At 45.4% G+C, this 27581-nt stretch overlaps 1 protein-coding gene across 1 annotated transcript; it reads right to left on the reverse strand.

Annotated features, from left to right (window-relative positions):
- Positions 1–1433: 1433 nt before the first annotated feature.
- On the reverse strand, positions 1434–24811 carry LOC128666986 (oocyte zinc finger protein XlCOF6). Its single transcript, XM_053721834.1, has 5 exons — positions 24611–24811; positions 22000–22150; positions 18242–18368; positions 4408–4521; positions 1434–3838 (listed from the first exon to the last, which is right to left on the reverse strand). The coding sequence occupies exons 2-5, from the start codon at positions 22078–22080 to the stop codon at positions 1569–1571; spliced, it is 2592 nt and encodes an 863-aa protein (XP_053577809.1). The 5' UTR covers positions 22081–22150; positions 24611–24811; the 3' UTR covers positions 1434–1568.
- Positions 24812–27581: the final 2770 nt, after the last annotated feature.

Below are 27581 nucleotides of genomic sequence, written 5' to 3' on the forward strand. Positions count from 1 at the left end.
AAATTTTAGGTGTGAATGGTGGCGGCTGGTATTTTGTGGACCAGAAGCTACCTGGCACCTGGATTTATTTTAAAAATGTGTTAGTGTAAATTAAAACAAAAATCAATAAAATAACTACTGGGTCTTCAGTAATCTGCAAAATAACTAACATTGTGCTGTACATTAATATTGTAAGTACAGTTTTAGCAACAACAAAAAACAAAAACAATGCAATATAAATAATCCAGTCTCTTCCTATTTGGTATACAAATGAAGCACAACACCTCCAGTGTAGTGTACGCTGCCAAGGAAGCTGTCGAGCCTTCAATCATAAATCCACACACAGCAGCACTTTATAATAAAAGGACCCTTATTCAGAGCAGGGTCATAGATCTGCAACGTTCAGGCCTGATGCCCTTAATGCATTAAGGGCATGGGGCCCAAAACATTGCACATCTATGTGACCCTGCTGTGAAAAAAGGTCCTCTTCCTATTTACTGAGCACCATATGTCTACTATATCTGGTTCCTATGTTAGTAAACAGTCACTGATTTCATAAGCATTATTTTACTGATTGGAAAGTAAAGTTTCAAAAAAAAATCCCAATCCAAAACAAATATTTCTGCATTTAGTCTGTCTGTATACAGCCAATCAGAGAGCTGTACAACCTGCAAGAATGTGTCCACATCAAACCTTTTTGAATTTACCGTATTTAATGCTGACCGCTCCCACTTGTCTGTGCAAGGAGTTCATCATAAAGAAGGCATCTTGTTTCTCAGCTCTTTGAGTAAAGCCCTGAATTGTATTACTTGGCAGTGATCTGGAACTGGATATTGGGTTCCTTTTCACTTGACCTCCTTGAACTTTGTATGGATTCTGATCAATACTATGACCTTGACTGTGCCTATTCTCCTGACTTGCCCACTGGATAGCCTGTCTGTGTTCAAATAGGGCTCTATTTATGAAGTTGCGAATGCAGGTTCAGAGCACATTTCGGTTATGTGACAATGTAAGAAGCTGGGGACTTAAGAGGCAGTGAATTAAAATCACTCTGGCCTAATCTGACCAAGGTAACTGAAAACCCTCCTGCTCTCGCGGGAGTTAACAAAATAGCTGTTCTGCAATCCTACATTTTGCCAGCCATGGCTGTATTGCTGACGGAGATCAGAAGCAAACAAGTTCCCTTCTTAGAAACATTTTCCACCGCCTACTTCTTTAATACTGATTAGAGTATCACATTGTACAGTATCCGCTCTCATTTTTAAATCTAAACTGAATAACCTTTGGCTTGTTCCTGATATGGCCTTGTATTTTCTTAAGCTGTATGCATATTGTTACATATTTCATTACTCTGTGGTTTAGTCTGCCCTTCCTCCTCTGCAATTTGTACTTAGTCTGTCACACCAAGAACCTTTCCAAACTCTCACTAAAACAAACATTGACTATGGAAGCACTTGCAGCTCTTTTAAAAAGCTTTAATTGCAAACCTTTAAATATGTTATTTTCTAAAATAAATAGAAACAGTAATGGTTACAATATACTATTTCCCTATATGAACTTTCCAATTCATAAATTTATGAACCTTGAAATCAAAAGGTAGTTTCCTGTTTTAGATCGCTGACTTGATGGGTATTTAAAGAAAAATCATTTCCCACCTCCAAAGCATGTATATGATTTTCAATTCCTGCATGAATTTTCTTATGAGAGGTAAGATTTGAACTTTTGTTAAAACATTCCCCACATTCAGAACATGCAAATGTGTTTTCTCCTGTGTGAATTCTCATATGCAAAGCAAGCTTTGCATTACTGGGAAAACTTTTTTCACATTCAGAACACAAAAATGATTTTTCAGCTATGTGAACTTTACTATGATTAGTTAGATGGGAGCTTTGGCTAAAACACTTCCCACATTCAGAGCACACAAATGGTTTTTCTTCTGTGTGAGTTTTACTATGAATAAAAACTGCTTCTTGGCTAATAAAATATTTACCACATTCGGAACAAGAAAATGGTTTGACACGTGTATGAGTTTTCTTGTGAGTGCTGAGATTTGAGCTTTTGTTAAAACATTTGCCACACTCAGAACATGGAAATGGTTTTTCTCCAGTGTGTATTATCTTATGCAAATCAAGTTTTGCATTAGTAACAAAACCTTTTCCGCATTCAGCACAAGAATATGATTTTTCCCCTGTGTGAAGTTTTTTATGACTAGCAAGATGGGAGCTGTGGCGAAATGATTTCCCACACTCAGAGCACACAAATGGCTTTTCTCCAGTGTGAATTCTGTTATGCATAACAACCTCTGCATTGGTAGTAAAACATTTACCACATTCAGAACATATAAACGGTTTTACACCTGTGTGAATTTTCTTATGTGTATTGAGATTTGACCAGTTACGAAAAGATTTTCCACATTCTGAGCAGACAAATGGTTTCTCTCCAGTATGAATTCTCTTATGAATCACAAGACTTGAGCTAGCAGTAAAAGATTTCTCACATATAGAGCATGAGTACGGTTTTTCTCCAGTGTGAATTCTCCTATGTATACTAAGATCTGATTTCCTAGCAAAAGATTTATTACATTCAGAGCAAGTAAATGTTTTTTCTCCTTTATGTACAACCTGATGTCGAACAAGCTCTACATTACTCCCAAAGCATTTATGACACTCAGAGCACGCAAATGGTTTTTCTCCCGTGTGAATCTTTTTATGTGCAACAAAATTTGAGCTCTGGCTAAAACTTTTCCCACATTCAGGACAGGTAAATGGTTTTTCTCCTGTGTGGATCGTCCTATGAGAAGCAAGATTTGAAAACTTTCGAAAACATTTCCCACACTCAGTACATACAAATGGTCTTTCATCTGTGTGCATTCTTTTATGTCTTACAAGTTCTGTACTACTAGCAAAAGATTTCCCACATTCTGCGCATATGTATGGTTTTTCGCCAGTGTGCATACGCTGATGTACTAGAAGACTTGACTTCATACTGAAGCTTTTCCCACATTCAGAACACTCAAAAGGTTTTTCGCCTGTGTGCTTTTTCCTATGAGTGATAAGATTTGAGCTTTGACTAAAACACTTTCCGCACTCTGAGCATGCAAATGGTTTTTCTCCTGTATGAATTCGCTCATGTTTAACGAGTTTTGCTTTGGTAGCAAAAGACTTCCCACATTCAGTGCATGCAAACGGTTTTTCTCCTGTGTGTATCCTTTTATGTATACCAAGCTTTGCATTATTAGCAAAACATTTCCCACATTCAGAACATGTATATGTTTTGATCTCCCCGTGAACTTTTAAATGATTACTAAGATGGGAGCGGTGCCGGAAACATTTTCCACATTCGGTGCATACATAAGGTTTCTCTTCTGTGTGTGCTCTTTTATGAGTGGCAAGAGCTTTGTTAGATCCAAAGGATTTTTCACATTCAGTACACGTAAATGTTTTTTCTGCCATATGATATCTTTGATGTTTAAGAAGACCTGACTTCTGACTAAAACGTTTCCCACATTCAAAACATGCCAGCCCTACACGTGTATTTAAGACTTTCTGATCCGTACAATGCATAAATCTATATGACTGGTTATCTTGTACATTTTCATTATCTTTGCTTTTAGATCTAATTACAGATATGTTATTAGGAGTCTTGCATGATTGGTCATGCTCTTGGATATATGGGGTAACACTAGTATATTCTTCTTCCTTTATTATAACTGTCTTCATCTCAATCTTGCTTGCAGGATTATGGACATTACGATTTGTCTCCTGAAGATCATATTTCCCAAAGTTATCCTTCCACACAAAGGAAGGTATATCGAGGGGTGCATGGTGAATGAGTGTTGTATTTTTTGTCATAGATAAATCTGGGGGGGGGGGGAAGAAAAAAAAGTATGGAAATAAACACCACTTCACCATTATTATAAACTGAATTCTTAAAAAAAAGGAACAATCTACTTCAAAATGTTTAGTTTGAAAAGTTAGATAATCCCTATATTACCCATTCCCCAGTTTTGCATAACCAACACAGTTATATTAATACACTTTTTACCTCTGTGATTACCTTGTATCTAAGCCTGTGCAGACTGCCCCCTTATTTTAGTTATTTTGACAGACATTCATTTCAGCCAATCAGTGCTGACATAAATAACTCGACAGGAGTGAGCACAATGTTATCTATATTTCACACATGAACTAGCAGTATCTAACTGCGAAAAACTTTCAAAATGCATCAGAGGTGATACGAGGGGGACTTCAAGGGCTTTAAAATTAGCATATGAGCCTTCCTAAGTTTAGCTTTCAACAACGAATACCAAGAGAACAAAGCAAATTTGAATATAAAAGTAAATTGGAAAGTTGTTTAAAATTGCATGTCCTGTCTGTGTCTTGAAAGTTTAATTTTTACTAGACTGTCCCTTTAACTTTAATAACTCACCTACGCCATTGTTTACAAGAAACACATCCTCCCGTGGCTGCTGATAAATTCTTACGTACGGCTCCTCTCCCTCCTCAATCCTCGACACAAGTGTAGGTTTCATACGAATGTGACCTGAATAAATATAGATAGAAAAAAAAATGTAGGGTTCATTAGTTGTTTTTTTAAATAGAAGTATAATACTATTTCTAAAAATAGAAAAACATTAGCCAAGCAAAAACCAATGTACATCTGCCATGACTCGCTATATTTGTTTTTTTATTACTCTGCATCTCACATTATATATTGTTTTTGTTTATATAAAAATAATAATACTTCACAATTCATGACACTAGAAATGTTTTGGACAAGAACAAATTATGCTTAACACTTGGAATCTTTTTTTTTTTTTTTACTCCCCCAATAATTTGCTGACTGACACCCGAATGCAATAATAAAGAGGCAGGGAGCGCCAAAAATAGGCTAAAGCATCAATTTATATTAAAATATGACATTTATTATAATACAAAAAGCAAGATATAGGGTACCCTATAAAGATAAAAAATAGACCAGCTAATATAATTCATACAAAAGATACAAAAATATAAACAGTGCAAAAAATTTAAAAAAAGATATAAAAATGCAAAATGGTCTCCTTTAGTGATCTAAAAATAATCCGAAATATGGGGTTACCTGTGGAAATAAAAATCACATAGTGCATATATTGTAAAAATATAGGACCAAAAACCCTACTGTGAAACCAGGCTTACCCTATATAACAGACTTGTGCAAGTCGAATGGAAGTCACTGCTCGAGTCTTTTATATAAGGTAAGCCTGGTTTCACAGTAGAGTTTTTGGCCCTATATTTTTACACATTTGCACTGTGATATTTATTTCCACAGGTAACTGCATATTTCGGATTATTTTTGGATCACTAAAGGAGACCATTTCTCTTTTTTTTTTTTTTTTTTTTCTGCACTCCTTCTGGGGACTTCAGCTCAGATCTTCTGGATATCATTAGTTTGGGAACTTTTTCACTTTGGATATCATCATAGAGGACATATATCACAACTTTATACTTTGCTACTATTATATGTCAGAGATATTCATTACACCTGCATTTGCACTGTTATATTTTTGTATGAATTATATTAGCTGGTCTACTTTTGACCTTTATAGGGTACCCTATATCTTGCTTTTTGTATTATAATAAATGTCAAATTTTAATATAGATTGATGCTTTAGCCTATTTTTGGCGCTCCCTGCCTCTGTATTATTGCTATTAACTTTTGAGATCGTCAGGGATCTTTTTTGGGAGCTAGTGTCATTTGTGTAGGCACTGTGTATATCTATCTTATATTGACACCCCAGAGCATAACAAGCACCCTAGCCGAGAAACATTGATAAATATATATATATATATAAATAAATATATATATATATATATATATATATATATATATATATATATATATATATATCCCCGGGAATAGCCAATTTTAAGATAAAAGTATGGCAGCAATTAATACTAGAAAAGCATGATGCATTAGGAGATACAAAAAGGAGAAAGGAGGTATTCCTAGATAAATGGGAATGATATATAAAAACACTTAACCAGGAAAAACAAAATCAAATATATGACGGGTTAATATAAAAAAAATAGAGAAGGAAAGGGAAAATAGTCTTGGAATACACGATACTTTGTAATTTAACTAGAGTAGGAGTAAACAAAGATGAGTCTGATAAGTATAAGTCAAGAACTCACCTGCCCCCCCATCAATTGGTTAGATTTGACATTAACCCTTAACCACTACATAGCCTCATATTCGCTAAGCTGTATAGAACTTGTTTGTATAGTACTGTGGAAACAGATTTGTCAGCTCAAACATATTGTGTAAACATATTTTGTATCATACCATCCTATATACTATATCATTTTAAATGTATTGTTTGTTAAATAATCAATAAAAATTAAAAAAAAATTAAAAAAAGGATAAAATAAAACAAAAAAAGGTAGACAACCAATAAAAAAATAAAAAAGAACCATTAAAGGAATAGTAAACACCAAAAATGTTAATGTTTAAAAGATAGATAATTCCATTATTACCAATTACCCAGTTTTGCGTAAACAACAGTTAAATTAATATACTTTTTACCTCTGTGATTACCTTGTATCTAAGCCTCTGCACACAGCCTATCATTTTAGCCAATCAGTGCTGACTCTTAAATAACACCCTGGGAGTGAGCACAATGATATATATAGGGCACACATGAACAAACAGTACATGTTATCAGTTTTTCACAGCCATAAAGTGAGATAAGAGGTGAACTGCAGAGTCTTAGAAATCACAATTAAAATTGTATTCTGTATCTAAATCATGAAAGAAAAATTTGGGGTTTCACGTCCCTTTAACACAAGAGTCAGATTTGCAGAGTGAGTCGGAAACTAGACAGGTCAGGAACATGATTGCTTCAGTCTTCATGTGAAATAACCAAGCACTGAATAAGTCTGACATTAACTTTTAACACCGCTCATTCAGGCTTAGCATCAGAAACAATGTTAGGTTCACTTCTAATAGCAAAAGTACAAAAAAAAACGTTAAACTAACCTCCATAGCAGAGTCCAGAAAGCAGATCACTAACTAAGCTGAAACTCCCCTAGCGGGGCACCTGACCCTCACATCAGGTATAGCACAGCTACAAGAGCACTGCACCACCTGACGCTGGGTGAGTATAATACGGCTCCCAGATCGCTGCATCACCTGACACTGGGTGAGTATAATGCGGCTCCCAGATCGCTGCATCACCTGACACTGGGTGAGTATAATGCGGCTCCCAGAGCGCTGCACCACCTGACTCTGGGTGAGTTTAGCAATCTGCACCACCTGACGCTGAGTGAGTATAATGCGGCTCCCTGAGTGCTGCACCACCTGACTCTGGGTGAGTTTAGCACGGCTCCCAGATCTCTGCACCACCTGACGCTGGGTGAGTATAATGCGGCTCCCATATCGCTGCATCACCTGACGCTGGGTGAGTATAATGCGGCTTCCAGAGCTCTGCACCACCTGACGCTGGGTGAGTATAATGCGGCTTCCAGAGCTCTGCACCACCTGACGCTGGGTGAGTATAATGCGGCTCCCAGAGCTCTGCACCACCTGACGCTGGGTGAGTATAATGCGGCTCCCAGAGCGCTGCACCACCTGACGCTGGGTGAGTATAATGCGGCTCCCACAGCGGTGCACCACCTGACGCTGGGTGAGTATAATGCGGCTCCCAGATCGCTGCATCACCTGACGCTGGGTGAGTATAATGCGGCTTCCAGAGCTCTGCACCACCTGACGCTGGGTGAGTATAATGCGGCTTCCAGAGCTCTGCACCACCTGACGCTGGGTGAGTATAATGCGGCTCCCAGAGCTCTGCACCACCTGACGCTGGGTGAGTATAATGCGGCTCCCAGAGCGCTGCACCACCTGACGCTGGGTGAGTATAATGCGGCTCCCAGAGCTCTGCACCACTCGACGCTGGATGAGTATAATGCGGCTCCCAGAGCTCTGCACCACCTGATGCTCGGTGAGTATAATGCGGCTCCCAGAGCTCTGCACCACCTGATGCTGGGTGAGTATAATGCGGCTCCCTGAGTGCTGCACCACCTGACTCTGGGTGAGTTTAGCACGGCTCCCAGATCTCTGCACCACCTGACGCTGGGTGAGTATAATGCGGCTCCCAGATCTCTGCACCACCTGACACTGGGTGAGTATAATGCGGCTCCCAGAGCGCTGCACCACCTGACGCTGGGTGAGTATAATGCGGCTCCCAGAGCTCTGCACCACCTGACGCTGGGTGAGTATAATGCGGCTCCCAGAGCTCTGCACCACCTGACACTGGGTGAGTATAATGCGGCTCCCAGATCGCTGCACCACCTGACGCTGGGTGAGTATAATGCGGCTCCCAGAGCTCTGCACCACCTGACGCTGGGTGAGTATAATGCAGCTCCCAGAGCTCTGCACCACCTGATGCTGGGTGAGTATAATGCGGCTCCCAGAGCTCTGCACCACCTGACGCTGGGTGAGTATAATGCAGCTCCCAGAGCGCTGCACCACCTGACGCTGGGTGAGTATAATGCGGCTCCCAGAGCGCTGCACCACCTGACGCTGGGTGAGTATAATGCAGGCTCCCAGAGCGCTGCACCACCTGACGCTGGGTGAGTATAATGCGGCTCCCAGTGTGCTGCTTCACCTGACGCTGGGTGAGTATAATGCGGCTCCCAGAGTGCTGCACCACCTGACACTGGGTGAGTATAATGCGGCTCCCAGAGCTCTGCACCACCTGACGCTGGGTGAGTATAATGCGGCTCCCAGTGTGCTGCTTCACCTGACGCTGGGTGAGTATAATGCGGCTCCCAGAGCTCTGCACCACCTGACGCTGGGTGAGTATAATGCGGCTCCCAGAGCGCTGCACCACCTGACACTGGGTGAGTATAATGCGGCTCCCAGAGCGCTGCTTCACCTGACGCTGGGTGAGTATAATGCGGCTCCCAGAGCGCTGCTTCACCTGAACGCTGGGTGAGTATAATGCGGCTCCAAGAGTGCTGCACCACCTGACGTTGGGTGTGTATACTGCGGCTCCCAGATCGCTGCACCACCTGACGCTGGGTGAGTATAGCACGGCTCCCAGAGTGCTGCACCACCTGATGCTGGGTGAGTATAATGCAGCTCCCAGATCGCTGCACCACCTGACGCTGGGTGAGTATAATGCGGCTCCCAGAGCGCTGCACCACCTGACGCTGGGTGAGTATAATGCGGCTCCCAGAGCTCTGCACCACCTGACGCTGGGTGAGTATAATGCGGCTCCCAGAGCTCTGCACCACCTGACGCTGGGTGAGTATAATGCGGCTCCCAGATCGCTGCACCACCTGACGTTGGGTGTGTATACTGCGGCTCCCAGATCGCTGCACCACCTGACGCTGGGTGAGTATAATGCGGCTCCCAGAGCTCTGCACCACCTGACGCTGGGTGAGTATAATGCGGCTCCCAGAGCTCTGCACCACCTGACGCTGGGTGAGTATAATGCAGCTCCCAGATCGCTGCACCACCTGACGCTGGGTGAGTATAATGCGGCTCCCAGATCTCTGCACCACCTGACGCTGGGTGAGTATAATGCGGCTCCCAGAGCGCTGCACCACCTGACGCTGGGTGAGTATAATGCGGCTCCCAGAGCTCTGCACCACCTGACGCTGGGTGAGTATAATGCGGCTCCCAGAGCGCTGCACCACCTGACACTGGGTGAGTATAATGCGGCTCCCAGAGCGCTGCTTCACCTGACGCTGGGTGAGTATAATGCGGCTCCCAGAGCTCTGCACCACCTGACGCTGGGTGAGTATAATGCGGCTCCCAGAGCTCTGCACCACCTGACGCTGGGTGAGTATAATGCGGCTCCCAGATCTCTGCACCACCTGACGCTGGGTGAGTATAATGCGGCTCCCAGAGCTCTGCACCACCTGACGCTGGGTGAGTATAATGCGGCTCCCAGATCGCTGCACCACCTGACGTTGGGTGTGTATAGTGCGGCTCCCAGAGCGCTGCACCACCTGACGCTGGGTGAGTATAATGCGGCTCCCAGAGCTCTGCACCACCTGACGCTGGGTGAGTATAATGCGGCTCCCAGAGTGCTGCACCACCTGACACTGGGTGAGTATAATGCGGCTCCCAGAGCTCTGCACCACCTGACGCTGGGTGAGTATAATGCGGCTCCCAGTGTGCTGCTTCACCTGACGCTGGGTGAGTATAATGCGGCTCCCAGAGTGCTGCACCACCTGATGCTGGGTGAGTATAATGCGGCTCCCAGAGCGCTGCACCACCTGATGCTGGGTGAGTATAGCACGGCTCCCAGAGTGCTGCACCACCTGACGCTGGGTGAGTATAATGCGGCTCCCAGAGCTCTGCACCACCTGACGCTGGATGAATATAATGCGGCTCCCAGATCTCTGCACCACCTGACGCTGGATGAATATAATGCGGCTCCCAGATCTCTGCACCACCTGACGCTGGGTGAGTATAATGCGGCTCCCAGAGCGCTGCACCACCTGACGCTGGGTGAGTATAATGCGGCTCCCAGAGCTCTGCACCACCTGACGCTGGGTGAGTATAATGCGGCTCCCAGAGTGCTGCACCACCTGACGCTGGGTGAGTATAATGCGGCTCCCAGAGCTCTGCACCACCTGACGCTGGGTGAGTATAATGCGGCTCCCAGATCTCTGCACCACCTGACGCTGGGTGAGTATAATGCGGCTCCCAGAGCTCTGCACCACCTGACGCTGGATGAATATAATGCGGCTCCCAGATCTCTGCACCACCTGACGCTGGGTGAGTATAATGCGGCTCCCAGAGCGCTGCACCACCTGACGCTGGGTGAGTATAATGCGGCTCCCAGAGCTCTGCACCACCTGACGCTGGGTGAGTATAATGCGGCTCCCAGAGTGCTGCACCACCTGACGCTGGGTGAGTATAATGCGGCTCCCAGAGCTCTGCACCACCTGACGCTGGGTGAGTATAATGCGGCTCCCAGAGCTCTGCACCACCTGACGCTGGGTGAGTATAATGCGGCTCCCAGATCTCTGCACCACCTGACGCTGGGTGAGTATAATGCGGCTCCCAGAGCTCTGCACCACCTGACGCTGGGTGAGTATAATGCGGCTCCCAGATCGCTGCACCACCTGACGTTGGGTGTGTATAGTGCGGCTCCCAGAGCGCTGCACCACCTGACGCTGGGTGAGTATAATGCGGCTCCCAGAGCTCTGCACCACCTGACGCTGGGTGAGTATAATGCGGCTCCCAGAGTGCTGCACCACCTGACACTGGGTGAGTATAATGCGGCTCCCAGAGCTCTGCACCACCTGACGCTGGGTGAGTATAATGCGGCTCCCAGTGTGCTGCTTCACCTGACGCTGGGTGAGTATAATGCGGCTCCCAGAGTGCTGCACCACCTGATGCTGGGTGAGTATAATGCGGCTCCCAGAGCGCTGCACCACCTGATGCTGGGTGAGTATAGCACGGCTCCCAGAGTGCTGCACCACCTGACGCTGGGTGAGTATAATGCGGCTCCCAGAGCTCTGCACCACCTGACGCTGGATGAATATAATGCGGCTCCCAGATCTCTGCACCACCTGACGCTGGATGAATATAATGCGGCTCCCAGATCTCTGCACCACCTGACGCTGGGTGAGTATAATGCGGCTCCCAGAGCGCTGCACCACCTGACGCTGGGTGAGTATAATGCGGCTCCCAGAGCTCTGCACCACCTGACGCTGGGTGAGTATAATGCGGCTCCCAGAGTGCTGCACCACCTGACGCTGGGTGAGTATAATGCGGCTCCCAGAGCTCTGCACCACCTGACGCTGGGTGAGTATAATGCGGCTCCCAGATCTCTGCACCACCTGACGCTGGGTGAGTATAATGCGGCTCCCAGAGCTCTGCACCACCTGACGCTGGATGAATATAATGCGGCTCCCAGATCTCTGCACCACCTGACGCTGGGTGAGTATAATGCGGCTCCCAGAGCGCTGCACCACCTGACGCTGGGTGAGTATAATGCGGCTCCCAGAGCTCTGCACCACCTGACGCTGGGTGAGTATAATGCGGCTCCCAGAGTGCTGCACCACCTGAAGCTGGGTGAGTATAATGCGGCTCCCAGAGCTCTGCACCACCTGACGCTGGGTGAGTATAATGCGGCTCCCAGAGCTCTGCACCACCTGACGCTGGGTGAGTATAATGCGGCTCCCAGAGCGCTGCACCACCTGACGCTGGGTGAGTATAATGCGGCTCCCACAGCGGTGCACCACCTGACGCTGGGTGAGTATAATGCGGCTCCCATATCGCTGCATCACCTGACGCTGGGTGAGTATAATGCGGCTTCCAGAGCTCTGCACCACCTGACGCTGGGTGAGTATAATGCGGCTTCCAGAGCTCTGCACCACCTGACGCTGGGTGAGTATAATGCGGCTCCCAGAGCTCTGCACCACCTGACGCTGGGTGAGTATAATGCGGCTCCCAGAGCGCTGCACCACCTGACGCTGGGTGAGTATAATGCGGCTCCCAGAGCTCTGCACCACTCGACGCTGGATGAGTATAATGCGGCTCCCAGAGCTCTGCACCACCTGATGCTGGGTGAGTATAATGCGGCTCCCAGAGCTCTGCACCACCTGATGCTGGGTGAGTATAATGCGGCTCCCTGAGTGCTGCACCACCTGACTCTGGGTGAGTTTAGCACGGCTCCCAGATCTCTGCACCACCTGACGCTGGGTGAGTATAATGCGGCTCCCAGATCTCTGCACCACCTGACACTGGGTGAGTATAATGCGGCTCCCAGAGCGCTGCACCACCTGACGCTTGGTGAGTATAATGCGGCTCCCAGAGCTCTGCACCACCTGACGCTGGGTGAGTATAATGCGGCTCCCAGAGCTCTGCACCACCTGACACTGGGTGAGTATAATGCGGCTCCCAGATCGCTGCACCACCTGACGCTGGGTGAGTATAATGCGGCTCCCAGAGCTCTGCACCACCTGACGCTGGGTGAGTATAATGCAGCTCCCAGAGCTCTGCACCACCTGATGCTGGGTGAGTATAATGCGGCTCCCAGAGCTCTGCACCACCTGACGCTGGGTGAGTATAATGCAGCTCCCAGAGCGCTGCACCACCTGACGCTGGGTGAGTATAATGCGGCTCCCAGAGCGCTGCACCACCTGACGCTGGGTGAGTATAATGCAGGCTCCCAGAGCGCTGCACCACCTGACGCTGGGTGAGTATAATGCGGCTCCCAGTGTGCTGCTTCACCTGACGCTGGGTGAGTATAATGCGGCTCCCAGAGTGCTGCACCACCTGACACTGGGTGAGTATAATGCGGCTCCCAGAGCTCTGCACCACCTGACGCTGGGTGAGTATAATGCGGCTCCCAGTGTGCTGCTTCACCTGACGCTGGGTGAGTATAATGCGGCTCCCAGAGCTCTGCACCACCTGACGCTGGGTGAGTATAATGTGGCTCCCAGAGCGCTGCACCACCTGACACTGGGTGAGTATAATGCGGCTCCCAGAGCGCTGCTTCACCTGACGCTGGGTGAGTATAATGCGGCTCCCAGAGCGCTGCTTCACCTGAACGCTGGGTGAGTATAATGCGGCTCCAAGAGTGCTGCACCACCTGACGTTGGGTGTGTATACTGCGGCTCCCAGATCGCTGCACCACCTGACGCTGGGTGAGTATAGCACGGCTCCCAGAGTGCTGCACCACCTGATGCTGGGTGAGTATAATGCAGCTCCCAGATCGCTGCACCACCTGACGCTGGGTGAGTATAATGCGGCTCCCAGAGCGCTGCACCACCTGACGCTGGGTGAGTATAATGCGGCTCCCAGAGCTCTGCACCACCTGACGCTGGGTGAGTATAATGCGGCTCCCAGAGCTCTGCACCACCTGACGCTGGGTGAGTATAATGCGGCTCCCAGATCGCTGCACCACCTGACGTTGGGTGTGTATACTGCGGCTCCCAGATCGCTGCACCACCTGACGCTGGGTGAGTATAATGCGGCTCCCAGAGCTCTGCACCACCTGACGCTGGGTGAGTATAATGCGGCTCCCAGAGCTCTGCACCACCTGACGCTGGGTGAGTATAATGCAGCTCCCAGATCGCTGCACCACCTGACGCTGGGTGAGTATAATGCGGCTCCCAGATCTCTGCACCACCTGACGCTGGGTGAGTATAATGCGGCTCCCAGAGTGCTGCACCACCTGACACTGGGTGAGTATAATGCGGCTCCCAGATCTCTGCACCACCTGACGCTGGGTGAGTATAATGCGGCTCCCAGAGCTCTGCACCACCTGACGCTGGGTGAGTATAATGCGGCTCCCAGAGCGCTGCACCACCTGACACTGGGTGAGTATAATGCGGCTCCCAGAGCGCTGCTTCACCTGACGCTGGGTGAGTATAATGCGGCTCCCAGAGCTCTGCACCACCTGACGCTGGGTGAGTATAATGCGGCTCCCTGAGCTCTGCACCACCTGACGCTGGGTGAGTATAATGCGGCTCCCAGATCTCTGCACCACCTGACGCTGGGTGAGTATAATGCGGCTCCCAGAGCTCTGCACCACCTGACGCTGGGTGAGTATAATGCGGCTCCCAGATCGCTGCACCACCTGACGTTGGGTGTGTATAGTGCGGCTCCCAGAGCGCTGCACCACCTGACGCTGGGTGAGTATAATGCGGCTCCCAGAGCTCTGCACCACCTGACGCTGGGTGAGTATAATGCGGCTCCCAGAGTGCTGCACCACCTGACGCTGGGTGAGTATAATGCGGCTCCCAGAGCTCTGCACCACCTGACGCTGGGTGAGTATAATGCGGCTCCCAGTGTGCTGCTTCACCTGACGCTGGGTGAGTATAATGCGGCTCCCAGAGTGCTGCACCACCTGATGCTGGGTGAGTATAATGCGGCTCCCAGAGCGCTGCACCACCTGATGCTGGGTGAGTATAGCACGGCTCCCAGAGTGCTGCACCACCTGACGCTGGGTGAGTATAATGCGGCTCCCAGAGCTCTGCACCACCTGACGCTGGATGAATATAATGCGGCTCCCAGATCTCTGCACCACCTGACGCTGGATGAATATAATGCGGCTCCCAGATCTCTGCACCACCTGACGCTGGGTGAGTATAATGCGGCTCCCAGAGCGCTGCACCACCTGACGCTGGGTGAGTATAATGCGGCTCCCAGAGCTCTGCACCACCTGACGCTGGGTGAGTATAATGCGGCTCCCAGAGTGCTGCACCACCTGACGCTGGGTGAGTATAATGCGGCTCCCAGATCGCTGCTTCACCTGACGCTGGGTGAGTATAATACGGCTCCCAGAGCTCTGCACCACCTGACGCTGGGTGAGTATAGTGCGGCTCCCAGAGCTCTGCACCACCTGACGCTGGGTGAGTATAATGCGGCTCCCAGAGCGCTGCACCACCTGACGCTGGGTGAGTATAGCGCAGCTCCTAGAGCGCTTCATTACCTGATGCTGGAAGAGTATAATGCAGCTCCTGAACTATGTAACTATAGACCATGGATAAACTGAAAATTTCTAAATGCTCATTTGAAAGAAAACAATTATATTGTTTGCTGTTTGTTTTTTTAAAGTGATAGTAAATCCTCGCATTTTTGAAACGCTAGGATTTACCAGTGCAACAAATAAAGGCGACTTTCAGTCATTAAGTATAAAATACTTAATGCTGAAAGTTCCTTTATTTGCCTTTTATTTGTCTGAAGCATTCACCGTGCTGAGCACCTAAGGCCGTGTGAAAGTCCCCTTTATTTGTTGCACTGGTAAATCCTAGTGTTTTCACAAACACTAGGATTTAACATCGATTTAACATATACTGGTTTTCGTTTGTTTCATATCCCTTTAATCCCTGCCACCCCACCAGCATAAGGCATATAAATAAATACTGGGAAAAAAGGAGTTGTTTGCAGCACTTCAGACGCATTTCCACATCCTCAGATCTAATAACAGGTGACACAGTCACAATGCGGCCGATTTATGAAAGTATGAACGGACATGATCTGCTGTATCGATCATATCCGCCGCACATTGATAAATGCAGACAGCATATGCTGTCAGCATTTATCATTGCACAAGCAGTTCTGGTGAACTGCTTGTGCAATGCCGCCCCCTGCAAATTCGCGTAGCAGGGGATTTCAATCAATCCGATCGTATGCGATCAAGCGGTTTGCTGTCTGCTGCCTCAGAGCAGGCGGACGAGTTAAAGAGATAATAAATCCCAAAATGTTCATTTATGTTTCAGATAGAACATACAATTTTAAACAACTTTCCAATTTAATTCTATTATCAAATTTTCTTCATTCTCTTGTTATCCATTGCTGAAGGGACAGCATTGCACTACTGATCTGACAGGAAGCTGAAAATATCTATTTAGCCAATCACAAGACACAAATGTGTGCAGGCACCAATTAGCAGCAGCTCCCACTAGTGTATGATATGTGCGTATTCATTTTTTAACAAGGGATACTAAGAGAACGAAGCACATTTGAAAATAGAAGTGAATTTAAAAGTGTCTTAAAATGACCGGCTCTATCTGAATCATGCAAGGTTAATTTTGACTTTCCTATCCCTTTAAGGAGCAGCGGTCTTAAGACCACTGCTTCTTAACTCCTGTTTCCAGCGAGCCTGAAGGATCGCGCGGAAACAGCTGCATCAAGCTCCATTCGGAGCTTGAAGAATCGTCCCCAATGACTGATCTGCTCTCTTTTACCTGCTACTGAATCGCATGCACGGAGGTTACAGAACAGTCAGCTTCTCTGTATCCTCTAAGCGATGCGAAAATGTCTCCAATCTTGGAATTAAAGGGACAAGAAACCCAAAAATGTTCTTTCATGATTCAGATAGAGAATACAATTTTAATCAACTTTCCAATTTACTTCTGTTATCTAATTTGCTTCATTCTCCTGGTATCCTTTGTTGAAAAAGCATACATGCACTACTGGGAGCTAGCTGAACACATCTGGGGAATCAATGGCAAGAAGCCTGTATGTGTCACCAATCAGTAGCTAGCTCCCAGTACTGCATTGTTGCTTCTTCAACAAAGGACACCAATAGAACGAAGGAAATTGGATAACAGAAGTAAACTGGAAAAATGGTATGTTCTACCTGAATCATGAAACTTTAAGTGTGACTTTACTGTCCCTTTAAATATTCACAAAATGAATTGTTTATTTTACTTAAGCAGTTATTTTCATTGTACTTTATGTTTTATCTGTGTAGCACATCTGAGTCTGTACAAATGTGGATCAGACAGCGCCTTGCAATGTTGGTAATTCCGATATTCTCTAAGGTCAGACATCCTAGAAACAAACTTAGCATGTTTAAGGTCAGACATCCTCAAAACTACATTTCCCATGATGCTCAGCCAGCATATCAGCTTTGAGGATGTCTGCCTAAGTCTTATAAAAGGAAGAAGGGGGTATGTGGGCATGTTCTAGTGCAGTGATGGCTAACATTGGCACCTTAGATATTTTGAAACTACATTTCCCATGATGCTTATGCACTCTGTAGTCTATTTGAGCATCATGGGAAATGTAGTTCCGAAACATCTGGGGTGCCAAAGTTAGCCATTGCTGCTCTAGTATAATAGGTAATAGAGTGATCAAATGTAAAATCATGGTAGGAGATTGGCCCAGCACTATTTATGTGTTTCACAGCTGGCTTCAGGATATCGTCTGTCCACCATTGCATTAACGAGACACAAAACCCAAAATGTTTTCTTTTATGATTCATATAGAGCAGACATCATCAAACTTGGCCCTCCAGAGGTTTTGGAACTACATTTCCCATGATGCTCAGCCAGCTGATATGCTGGCTGAGCATCATGGGAAATGTAGCTCCAAAACCTCTGGAGGGCCAAGTTTGAGGATGTCTGATGTAGAGCATAACATTTTAAGACAGTTTACAATTTACTTCCATTCTCATGGTATCCTCTGTTGAAAAGAAAGTAATTAGGCTCAGAAGTGTGCACCTGTCTGAAGCAGTATATAACACTGTGGAAACACTGCTGCCATCTAGTGCTCAAAAGCATTATTGCAAAAATGCTGTTATATAGTTCTCCAGACGAGAGCGCTACCTACCCTAGGTATTCTCTTCAACAAAGAACACCATTAGAACAAAGTGAATTTGATATTAGACGTAAATTGGAAACTTTCTTTAAAACGGTACACTCTATCTATATATATCATGAGACAAAACAATTTGGCTTTCAAGTCTCTTTTAAAACTACATAGAATGTGTATGGTCTAAAAGTGAAGTATATACTTTTTGTACCTAGAAACCTGAGATTATGATAGTTCTCCAACATAACATCTTTGTAAATCTCTTTTTCTTCTTCATTTAAACGGTCCCACTCCTCCTTAGTGAAATAAACGGCAACTTCATCAAACTTAGCTTGTTCCTATAAAAAAAAAAAAAAAAAAGTTACATTTCTTGTGGAAAATTAAACCATATCGGATCATCTCAATTAAAGATAAAATGTACTATAAAATGTGTTCCAAATTACTTGCTATAGTTACTGCAGAGTATTAAATTAATTTGAATTTGTTGCTTCATGTTTATTTTTTAATTTGAAATAGGTAATTGTTTCAAGGAGCAAAAACAGCTGTTCTTAAAAACCATGCCCATAAAATGGGCTGAGCCTGCAAGTAAAGCAGACCTGCTAATGTTATAGATGTATAAACATGCAGCCTAAATAGTTAAGTATTGAAATGGTAATAATGTGTAGGGATTCAATGAGCACAGCCATCTCTTTCAATAATCTCTCTCCTCCCTCTCACTGGAAGATTAATTAGTGCTTTTGTCTCCTGATTACATAACTTTTCTACAGAGAACATATTTTCTGTGTAGGTGGTGGTTTCTGCAGGCAAAGGAAGCTATCTCAAATAACACAATAAATGTAAAGGAGCTGTTTGCAAACAATTAAAAGGACACTCAAGTCAAAATAAACTTTTATGATTCATAGATTGAAGAGCATGTGCACAAGGTCACAGGGTATACGTCTGTGATTGGCTGATGTCTGTCACATGACACGGGGGGGAAATGGGGGGGAAATGGGGGAGAAAATAAATTTGCCATTAAAAATTTTTTTACTGCTTATTTGAAATTCAGAGTAGGTGTTATTGCATTGTCTATTTATTATGTACTTGTTAATTATGCAATTCTACTGCATTGAGTAGTCCTTTAAATACACTCCAGCAGATAAAATGGACTATTAGGAACACATTAAAGGGATATAAACACTTTGAGATGGTAATATAAAATGATAAATCATATATATATATAAAAAAGTCTACAATATACTTTCATTATTTATTTTGTCCCCTTTTCCAGTAATTCCATTCTGAAATTGTGAGCTTTTCAGTTCCTGTTAGAAATGGAAGTGCAGAACACTGTTATATTCCACACAGCCATTGGCTGCACACTCTAGTGACCTATTTATAACTGTCCCTAATTGGCCACAGCAGAGAAGGTAACCTTAGTTACAACATGGCAGCTCCCATTGTTCTATAGATACTAAAACTTTACACTTATTTTGTCAACATTTAAACAGCTAATGAAACTTAAAAAATACATCGACATGTTATTCTCAGAATATTCTTTTCTTTTAATGTATCATTTTATCTAGCATTTATTTAGTGTTAAATGTCCTTTTAAAGGGGAGAAAAGTTTAGAGTGCAATATCACTTTAAAACATGCTGTTGCACAATTTGTTTTGGTTCATGGAAAATACAATATATAGCAACACATTTTAAAAACACAATCAAAACATTTTTATTAGCATTAAGTTTCTGAATTCATTTTTATGGACATATTTTTATACATGAATTTTAATAATTTTCTTTAATATTTAAAAGGGACATTGAACAGCTTTTGCTTTAGTGTAAAAGTGTGCTTTGTCCCACGCTCCCTAGAAAGGCCACAAAACAAAGTCTGTTACCTGCAAATGCTGCAAGTTACAGAGTTTGTTTTTAAGGGTTTAATTGACTTTTTTTCTGAAAAATGACAAACTTTAGTTTAATTTTTCTACACTCTGTACCATCTGACAGCCATCAGCCAATCACAAAACGCATAAACGTAAATAAGGCCGCCTCTTGTCACATGCTTTTTTATTTGCTTTTCACAACAGGGGAGTGCTAGTTGATGTGAGCCATATAGATAACATAGTGTTCACGCCTGTGCGATGTGGCAGACACTGCACTAATTGGCTAAAATGCAAGTTAATAGATAATAAATAAAATATCATGTGATCTGGGGGCGGTCAGAAGAGGATTAGGTACAAGTTAATCACAGAGGTAAAAAGTATATTAATATAACAGTGTTGGTTATGAAAAATTGGGGAATGGGTAATAAAGGGATTATCTATCTTTTAAAACAATAAAAATTCTAGTGTAGACTGTCCCTTTAAACCCTGCCTCTTTATACGTGTTTGAACAATCTTGGAGCACACATATTCTCACAACCTCTGACCGAACTGCTGGCTTTTTTTGCTTGAGGTTTGCATGCACTGTTTTAAAAGGTACAAAATAATATTTTAAAAAAGTACTCAGGAATAATATAGAGCAATGCAGCAGCTGCAAACAATATACAGCTCCTGCTTCGTGCTTGTGTTAAAAATCTGAAACATCATAAATCTGTAAATGTTCAGTGTGTATGTCCCTGAGTGAGAAAATACCTATACTTCTCTAAATATTAGGATTCCTATGTGAGCCAATATTTATGCAGACTTTAAGTGATGGTAAACTCTGCCCTTTATAAAATTAGATCTGGAATGTTAGTGATATTTTCGCAGGAGTTTAATTCATCAGTTGTAATGAAGGTGTGCTGTAACTTACTTTTTAATATAGATATGAAACTCAAATTCCCCACGTTCTGCCCCCACTTTAAATGTCAATTTTTCTGTGAGCTAAAAGTTTAAATTGTTCTCCAATCAGTGCTCTCCCCATATGGCACTTTTGTTATAGCTAGAGCACTGATTGGAGAACAATTCAAACCGTTAGCTCACAGAAAAATTGACTTTTGAAGTGCGCTGTGAAGCGTGGGGAACTTGAATTTCACATCTAAATTAAAAAGTAAGTTATTGCGCAACTTTATTGCATCTGTTGAATGAAACTCCATCTAAAATGTCAGGAGCCTCTTGCAGGATAATTTTGAATGATAGAAGATTTCAAAGACCTCTTGTACGGAGCTACCACAGTTATATAAGCAACATCATGTGACAGCACTTCATTAAGGTTTGCCATCACTATTAATTCAAAAGAGACAGTAAACACCTTGTAATTACAAGACTATAGAATAATATATCAGCCGAATCTAATTGTTTTAAAAACAAATTACATCCTTTTTACTGCAATTATTTTTCAATAGCCAAACTCTACCCAATATTTACGTTATTTGGAGCAGCCATCATGCTGCGTGCAATATAGGGTTATTAAAATAACTATATAACAGTGTCTCCACCCAGCCTCGATTGCACACTCTTTTATTACCAGTTTTATATGTGTCCCTAAGTGTTCTCAGCAGAAGAGTCAGATAAGGAGGAAAACCTAGATTCCAACATTGCAGCGCCCATTACTTTATAGACACTCAGTGGAACTGATACATTTTTATAGTTACATTACATGAAAAGGAGGCAGAATAAATAATAAACATATATTGCAAAGCTTTTTGGTAGGTTTGTGCATTGAGGTTTCAGATACCTCCGAATACGGAAGAAGGAGCTTGCTCACAGTATTCGCCTCTTCGTAGCTGGATTTCTTCTTGTCAAAGTGAAACACACTAAGATCTGTGCGAATCCAGATCTTAGTGTGTTCTGGATTTGCACAGATCTTAGTGTGTTTAACTTTCGCAAATGAAAAGTGGTTCCGAAAAGAGACGAACACTGAGCGGCGTAGTTTTTGGTACAACATTTAATATATATATATATATTATACTCTACAACTGATTAATGTCCCTTTAAGATCTCCATTCTTTGTACAATTGTGCTTGTACAGACCTTATGCGCAAGAACAATCAGCACCAGAATATCTCACCTGCTCATTCAGCTGGTAAAGGATCTCAGAGGTTTCGTTCAAAATGTTTTCAGTCATTTGTATCATTTCCACATTCATCATGATGACTAATTCAGAGTCTTCAAAAATTTTTCCTGAACTTGTGATGTCCTAAACAACTTAAAATAACTCTCTAAAGTGAGAGACAGACAAAGATAAGGTGTGAGGGTTTATAGGTACTATTCAGTAACAGATATTAGATCCTGGTTTTACAATCTCAGTTTAGCTCTATCACTGGGAAACATTATAGGAAGGCATTTTTTTTCTGTCTCAAAATTACACTATTTTGCTCAATATTTCATACCATTAGATATATATTATTACACAGATCTGTTCAAACATTAGTCTCATCTGTATATAAGATATATATATATATATATATATATATATATAAAAATATATATATATATATAAAAGTATATGTGTGTGTGTCAGTGGTGGCTAGTGAAGAGAGAGAGGGGGAGAGAGAGAGAGAGAGGGGGGGGGAGAGAGAGAGAGATAGAGGGGGAGAGAGAGAGAGAGAGGGGGGGAGAGAGAGAGAGAGGGGGAGAGAGAGAGAGAGAGAGAGAGAGAGAGAGAGAGAGAGAGAGAGAGAGAGAGAGAGAGAGAGAGAGAGAGAGAGAGAGAGAGAGAGAGAGAGAGAGAGAGAGAGAGAGAGAGAGAGAGAGAGAGAGAGAGAGAGAGAGAGAGAGAGAGAGAGAGAGAGAGAGAGAGAGAGAGAGAGAGAGAGAGAGAGAGAGAGAGAGAGAGAGAGAGAGAGAGAGAGAGAGAGAGAGAGAGAGAGAGAGAGAGAGAGAGAGAGAGAGAGAGAGAGAGAGAGAGAGAGAGAGAGAGAGAGAGAGAGAGAGAGAGAGAGAGAGAGAGAGAGAGAGAGAGAGAGAGAGAGAGAGAGAGAGAGAGAGAGAGAGAGAGAGAGAGAGAGAGAGAGAGAGAGAGAGAGAGAGAGAGAGAGAGAGAGAGAGAGAGAGAGAGAGAGAGAGAGAGAGAGAGAGAGAGAGAGAGAGAGAGAGAGAGAGAGAGAGAGAGAGAGAGAGAGAGAGAGAGAGAGAGAGAGAGAGAGAGAGAGAGAGAGAGAGAGAGAGAGAGAGAGAGAGAGAGAGAGAGAGAGAGAGAGAGAGAGAGAGAGAGAGAGATAGATAAAGAGAGAGAGAGATAAGAGAGAGAGAGAGAAGAGAGAGAGAGAGAAGAGAGAGAGAGAAAGAGAGAGAGAGAGATAGATAAAGAGAGAGAGAGAGAAGAGAGAGAGAGAGAGAGAGAGAGAGAGAGAGAGAGAGAGAGAGAGAGAGAGAGATAAAGAGAGAGAGAGAGATAAAGAGAGAGAGAGAGAGAGAGAGAGAGAGAGAGAGAGAGATAAAGAGAGAGAGAGAGATAAAGAGAGAGAGAGATAAAGAGAGAGAGAGAGAGATAAAGAGAGAGATAAAGAGATAAAGAGAGAGAGAGAGATATAAAGAGATAAAGAGAGAGAGAGAGAGAGATATAAAGAGATAAAGAGAGAGAGAGAGATAAAGAGAGAGAGAGAGAGATAAAGAGAGAGATAAAGAGATAGAGAGAGATAAAGAGAGAGAGAGATAGAGAGAGATAAAGAGATAGATATATAGATAGAGAGAAATATATAGATAGAGAGATAGATATAGATAGAGAGATAGATATAGAGGGATAGATGGGTATATAGAAAGAAAGATAGCTATAGAGAGAGAGAGATAGAGAGATATAGATATATATAGAAAGATAGATAGATAGAGAGAGATAACTATATATATATATATATATATATAAAGAGATAAAGAGAGAGAGAGATAAAGAGAGAGAGAGATAAAGAGAGAGAGAGATAAAGAGAGAGAGAGATAGAGAGAGATAAAGAGATAAAGAGAGAGAGAGAGAGAGATAAAGAGAGAGAGAGAGATAAAGAGAGAGAGAGAGATAAAGAGAGAGAGAGAGATAAAGAGAGAGAGAGATAAAGAGATAAAGAGAGAGAGAGATAAAGAGATAGATAGATAGATAGATAGATAGATAGATAGATAGATAGATGATAGATAGAAAAATATAGATAGATAGAGATATAGATATAGATAGAGAGATAGATATAGAGAGATAGATTGCTATATAGAAAGAAAGACAGCTATAGAGAGAGATAGAGAGATATAGATATATATAGAAAGATAGATAGAGAGATATATAGAAATATAGATAGATATAGAGAGATATAGATAGAGATAACTATATATATATATATATATCACAAACTTGGGGACAGATAGGAGACAGAATACTGAATTGTTTTGAAACATGAAAGTAAACAGGTTTGAGGTCCAGCTCTTGCAATATTGATAGTGCAAATACGTTTAGTGAACCTAAGGCAACCTCCCCATTGTCCCACAGATACACTTGCAGTGTGTATTTGATTTTAACCACCTCAAACCATTACTTTCCATAACTGCATGTTAAACTTAGAGACCATGGACAATAGCTTTGTGTGACATGCAGGGCTTTCTGATGACTAGGGGTAGTTCTAAGCAGGATATACAGCAGCTGCATTACACACAATAATCTCACACACATGGGTTATATAATCACAATAATCTCACACTCTTACCTTCTGCCTTCCCCTTCACATTATTATTGTCCCTTGTACTCCTAAATCTCCAGTATGCTCAGCTTCTCAGCACTTCCTGTTAGAATCGTCATGATGATGTCACTGCAGCTCAGTAAGGAGGCGGGCGGGGCAAGCTCTACTCGGCATTGTTAACTGTTACAGTACTGGCTGCTAATTCCTGCTGCATGATTATACCCATAGCAGCAGGGATTTGCAGTTCTTGTTAGGATCGTTTAGTTCAGGAGTTAATGCATAAGAGCAGCTAACAGTGAGAACAGTCAGAAGCAATAGATGGTTCATATTAGTATGGAAATAATTCCAGCTTCAGCTCTGCTAGGGTTGCCACATTTTCCTCCAATAAAAACACCGGGTGAGGGCGGAGTCACAAAAGGGCGGAGCCACAAAGAGGCAGATTGACGATTTTCACTCAATGTTGCATACCTGCCCTTACTACGAGATTGAGATTCAGACTCCTCGGTACAGGTACCGGGTGCCTGGAGCTCAGAGAGCTGTGGGTGTAGAGAGGGATGGGTGTGAGACAGAGGGGGCTGAGAGTGTGTAAAGGAGCTGGGGTGTGAGACATAGGGGGGCTGAGAGTGTGTAAAGGAGCTGGGGTGTGAGACATAGGGGGGCTGAGAGTGTGTACAGGAGCTGGGGTGTGAGACATAGGGGGGCTGAGAGTGTGTACAGGAGCTGGGGTGTGAGACATAGGGGGGCTGAGAGTGTGTACAGGAGCTGGGGTGTGAGACATAGGGGGGCTGAGAGTGTGTACAGGAGCTGGGGTGTGAGACATAGGGGGGCTGAGAGTGTGTACAGGAGCTGGGGTGTGAGACATAGGGGGGCTGAGAGTGTGTACAGGAGCTGGGGTGTGAGACATAGGGGGGCTGAGAGTGTGTACAGGAGCTGGGGTGGGAGACATAGGGGGGCTGAGAGTGTGTACAGGGGCTGGGGTGGGAGACATAGGAGGGCTGAGAGTGTGTACAGGAGCTGGGGTGGGAGACAGAGGGGGCTGAGAGTGTGTACAGGAGATGGGGTGTGAGACAGAGGGGGCTGAGAGTGTGTACAGGAGATGGGGTGTGAGACAGAGGGGGCTGAGAGTGTGTACAGGAGCTGGGGTGTGAGACAGAGGGGGATGAGAGTGTGTACAGGAGCTGGGGTGGGAGACATAGGGGGGCTGAGAGTGTGTACAGGAGCTGGGGTGTGAGACAGAGGGGGCTGAGAGTGTGTACAGGAGCTGGGGTGTGAGACATAGGGGGGCTGAGAGTGTGTCCAGGAGCTGGGGTGTGAGACATAGGGGGGCTGAGAGTGTGTCCAGGAGCTGGGGTGTGAGACAGGGTGGGGGGGCTGAGAGTGTGTACAGGAGCTGGGGTGTGAGACATAGGGGGGCTGAGAGTGTGTACAGGAGCTGGGGTGTGAGACAGGGTGGGGGGGCTGAGAGTGTGTACAGGAGCTGGGGTGTGAGACATAGGGGGGCTGAGAGTGTGTACAGGAGCTGGGGTGTGAGACAGGGTGGGGGGGCTGAGAGTGTGTACAGGAGCTGGTGTCTGAGACAGGGGGGGCTTAGAGTGTGTACAGGAGCTGGGGTGGGAGACAGAGGGGGGCTGAGAGTGTGTACAGGAGCTGGGGTGGGAGACAGAGGGGGGCTGAGAGTGTGTACAGGAGCTGGGGTGGGAGACAGAGGGGGGCTGAGAGTGTGTACAGGAGCTGGGGTGGGAGACAGGGGGGCTGAGAGTGTGTACAGGAGCTGAGGTGGGAGACAGGGGGGGCTGAGAGTGTGTACAGGAGCTGGGGTGGGAGACAGGGGGGCTGAGAGTGTGTACAGGAGCTGGGGTGGGAGACATTGGGGGGCTGAGTTTGTACAGGGGGGCTGAGAGTGTGTACAGGAGCTGGGGTGGGAGAAATTGGGGGGCTGAGAGTGTGTACAGTAGCTGGGGTGAGAGACATAGGGGGGGCTGAGAGTGTGTACAGGAGCTGGGGTGAGAGACATAGGGGGGGGCTGAGAGTGTGTACAGGAGCTGGGGTGGGAGAAATTGGGGGGCTGAGAGTGTGTACAGTAGCTGGGGTGAGAGACATAGGGGGGGCTGAGAGTGTGTACAGGAGCTGGGGTGGGAGACATAGGGGGGGGCTGAGAGTGTGTACAGGAGCTGGGATGGGAGACATAGGGGGGCTGAGAGTGTACAGGAGGTGGACTGGGAGACATAGGGGGCTGAGAGTGTGTACTGGAGCTGGGGTGGGAGACATAGGGGGGTTAGAGTGTGTACAGGAGGTGGGGTGTGAGACATAGGGGGCTGAGAGTGTGTACAGGGGCTGGGATGTGAGACAGAGGGGGGCTGAGAGTGTGTACAGGAGCTGGGGTGGGAGACAGAGGGGGGGCTGAGAGTGTGTACAGGAGCTGGGGTGGGAGAAATTGGGGGGCTGAGAGTGTGTACAGTAGCTGGGGTGAGAGACATAGGGGGGGCTGAGAGTGTGTACAGGAGCTGGGGTGGGAGAAATTGGGGGGCTGAGAGTGTGTACAGTAGCTGGGGTGAGAGACATAGGGGGGGCTGAGAGTGTGTACAGGAGCTGGGGTGGGAGACATAGGGGGGGGCTGAGAGTGTGTACAGGAGCTGGGATGGGAGACATAGGGGGGCTGAGAGTGTACAGGAGGTGGACTGGGAGACATAGAGGGCTGAGAGTGTGTACAGGAGCTGGGGTGGGAGACATAGGGGGGGTTAGAGTGTGTACAGGAGGTGGGGTGTGAGACATAGGGGGCTGAGAGTGTGTACAGGAGCTGGGGTGTGAGACAGAGGGGGGCTGAGAGTGTGTACAGGAGCTGGGGTGGGAGACAGAGGGGGGCTGAGGGTGTGTACAGGAGCTGGGGTGGGAGACATAGTGGGGCTGAGAGTGTGTACAGGAGCTGGGGTGGGAGACATAGTGGGGCTGAGAGTGTGTACAGGAGCTGGGGTGGGAGACAGAGGGGGCTGAGAGTGTG

This window comes from Bombina bombina, chromosome 7 (genome assembly GCF_027579735.1).
Source record: "Bombina bombina isolate aBomBom1 chromosome 7, aBomBom1.pri, whole genome shotgun sequence".
Lineage (NCBI taxonomy): Eukaryota > Metazoa > Chordata > Amphibia > Anura > Bombinatoridae > Bombina > Bombina bombina.

Bases quoted from the DNA above. Each gene is read 5' to 3' on its own strand.
- LOC128666986 (XM_053721834.1), bottom strand. From the start codon at position 22,080: ATGATGAATGTGGAAATGATACAAATGACTGAAAACATTTTGAACGAA. The intron at 18,369-21,999 runs GTGAGATATTCT...TTTTTTTTATAG, and splicing joins TTTACCAGCTGAATGAGCAG to GAACAAGCTAAGTTTGATGA. The intron at 3,839-4,407 runs GTGAGTTATTAA...CCCCCCCCCCAG, and splicing joins TCTTGTAAACAATGGCGTAG to ATTTATCTATGACAAAAAAT.